The sequence below is a fragment of the Branchiostoma floridae genome, chromosome 12 (assembly GCF_000003815.2).
Source record: "Branchiostoma floridae strain S238N-H82 chromosome 12, Bfl_VNyyK, whole genome shotgun sequence".
In the NCBI taxonomy this organism is placed as follows: Eukaryota; Metazoa; Chordata; class Leptocardii; order Amphioxiformes; family Branchiostomatidae; genus Branchiostoma; species Branchiostoma floridae.
Genome location: NC_049990.1, coordinates 14836102 through 14838121, shown reverse-complemented (window position 1 = coordinate 14838121; position 2020 = coordinate 14836102). Strand labels below are relative to the sequence as shown.

Sequence of the window (2020 nt, the reverse complement as noted above, 5' to 3'; positions counted from 1 at the left end):
GCAGCGCTTCTTGATCGTCATATGCATCCAAGCTGATTTCCAGTGATGCCCGGTGGGAATAGACCACCACACCGATGCGAGTGCCCTCGGGCCCAAGCTCAAAGTCGCTGATCATCTTCTGCACGAAGGTCTTCATTTTCTCAAAGTTCGTGGCTCCCACGCTACCCGTACCATCCAAGACGAAGACAAGATCCACTTGGACGTTGCAAAGTGGAGCTGAAATCGGGAATCCAGATAATCACTTAGCATCTCATGCACATGATAGGAAAGAGTTCAAGAAAGGCGAGCAAAAAATGATGTGCTCATTTCTTTACCTTCACCGCACTTCCCAAACTATAATGAACAAAGAAGCTTTCCTTGCAAGTTGTACCTGTTAATGCCACTTGTGAAGTGATGATAGAGGCGCCGCCAAGCACCTGGCCAGGTGCGGTAATATTGGTCAGCCTTGTTTGGACGGCCGATACTGCGGATGTCGTGGCCACTACCTCAACATCGACTGAAGTAGTTGCAGCTGTCGAACTGTCAAACAGATTGCAAGAATTACCTCAACATCTCTCGTGGACATCTTTATGAAAAAATTCACCAGTTCTCTATAAAAAGAGGTTAGAGATGCAAACTATGCAGTTGATTGGCTTTCAACTGTACCTTCCTTTATTTCATCAAGATCACATCCCAAAACTTGCCACATAGCCACGCTAACTTACCCTGGGAGGATCTGGGTCACTCGTAGAGACACGATATCTACGGATCCGATACTTGGGGAAAACTGACTCAGCACCTACAAAACACAAACAGCGGAACCAAGAGTCAAGTCCGGTGTCAAGAAATAGGCGGGTTGCTTATCGATGACTTGGCTGTTAGAAGGTCAATAACGAGTTCAACGATAAGGACTTGAAATGCAACAGAAATCACAAATTTATCTTCTATTCTTCCTGCCTAACACCCAAAGGCCATACTAACAGCAAAACTTTACCTGGTATTGGAGCTGAGCAAACAAGGCGTTGTATGCGGCAGACCCACGGACTTGATAGTCGACTGTGTAGGTCGCATTCACAGCCAGCCGGACGAAAATCACCGAGGTACCTGCACAACAGATGGCAAAGTTTTTTAAGATAAGTGGACTCTTGAAATGTGCTTTTCAATGGCGAGAATTCAACGAAAATTCAAAGACAGCAATTAAATATGATTTAGCAATGGATCTTTACATGGCATCTTCCAACTTTGGTAAAGGGTGCATAAAAAGACTCCGTCCAAACACAACGTGTTGAAAAAGAAAGAAAAAAAAAGGACCACCATGCACTTACGTGCAGCGACAACGCTTGTGAGGGCCGTGTTGAGAGTCAGGTTGTTGAGCTCTTCTGATGCGTTCAGTAGACCAGTTCTCACAGTGTTGGTAGCAAATGCTGGTACCGATCCCAAACACATGGCCACCACGGAATTATCATCAGGACTGAAAGTTTACAACAAGATTGAAGACAACCCATGATGTCTTGTCATCATCTTGCACATCGCACAGAAAATGACCGACACAGACACAAGCTGTCGAAATGACCGACGGATACTTACTAAAATACAAGCTGCTTCTTACTTACCCAGGTGCGAGAGACACCAGAGGTGCGGTGAATCCAGGGACTCCTGGGAAGAAGCCGATGAACTGAAAAGGTAAAAGAACAGTGTTCAAATAAGCACATTTAGAAGATGAAGAGTCCTACACATGAAGTAATTGTTACCCCCCGCCCGCCTACAAGGGAGCCGAAAACAAGTCCAAGACACAACTTACGGCACGGTTGATTTGGGCAAACAGTGTCTGGAATTCTGTAGAGTTGCCGTTCAACAGAGACACGTCAAACCGCACTGATGTGATGACGATTCTGATGAGAATCTGTTCACTAGTAGAGGCTGTGAGACAAGGACATAACATGTTTCAAAAGGCCTGAGCTTGTCATTTTGAGAAGACAACAATTGACGAGAAAGGCTTTATAGGAGCCATGCTTCCAAACACCCTTGTGGGAAAAACAAT

The 2020-nt window shown here is 45.3% G+C and overlaps 2 protein-coding genes across 2 annotated transcripts in view; both read right to left on the bottom strand.

The window, feature by feature from the left end:
* The window catches only part of LOC118427035 (collagen alpha-6(VI) chain-like), a 4387-nt gene extending 3699 nt beyond the window's left edge, over nt 1-688 (bottom strand). Inside the window, exons 1-2 of the mRNA XM_035836673.1 lie at nt 646-688; nt 3-216 (exon numbers count right to left, since the gene is read on the bottom strand). Of these exons, the coding sequence (XP_035692566.1) occupies nt 3-216; nt 646-688 (257 nt within the window). The remainder of the gene's footprint in view (nt 1-2; nt 217-645) is intronic.
* The window catches only part of LOC118427034 (collagen alpha-3(VI) chain-like), a 35191-nt gene continuing 33858 nt past the window's right edge, over nt 688-2020 (bottom strand). The window contains exons 45-49 of the mRNA XM_035836672.1: nt 1781-1899; nt 1593-1654; nt 1305-1450; nt 974-1083; nt 688-778 (exon numbers count right to left, since the gene is read on the bottom strand). Of these exons, the coding sequence (XP_035692565.1) occupies nt 701-778; nt 974-1083; nt 1305-1450; nt 1593-1654; nt 1781-1899 (515 nt within the window). The 3' untranslated portion in view covers nt 688-700. The remainder of the gene's footprint in view (nt 779-973; nt 1084-1304; nt 1451-1592; nt 1655-1780; nt 1900-2020) is intronic.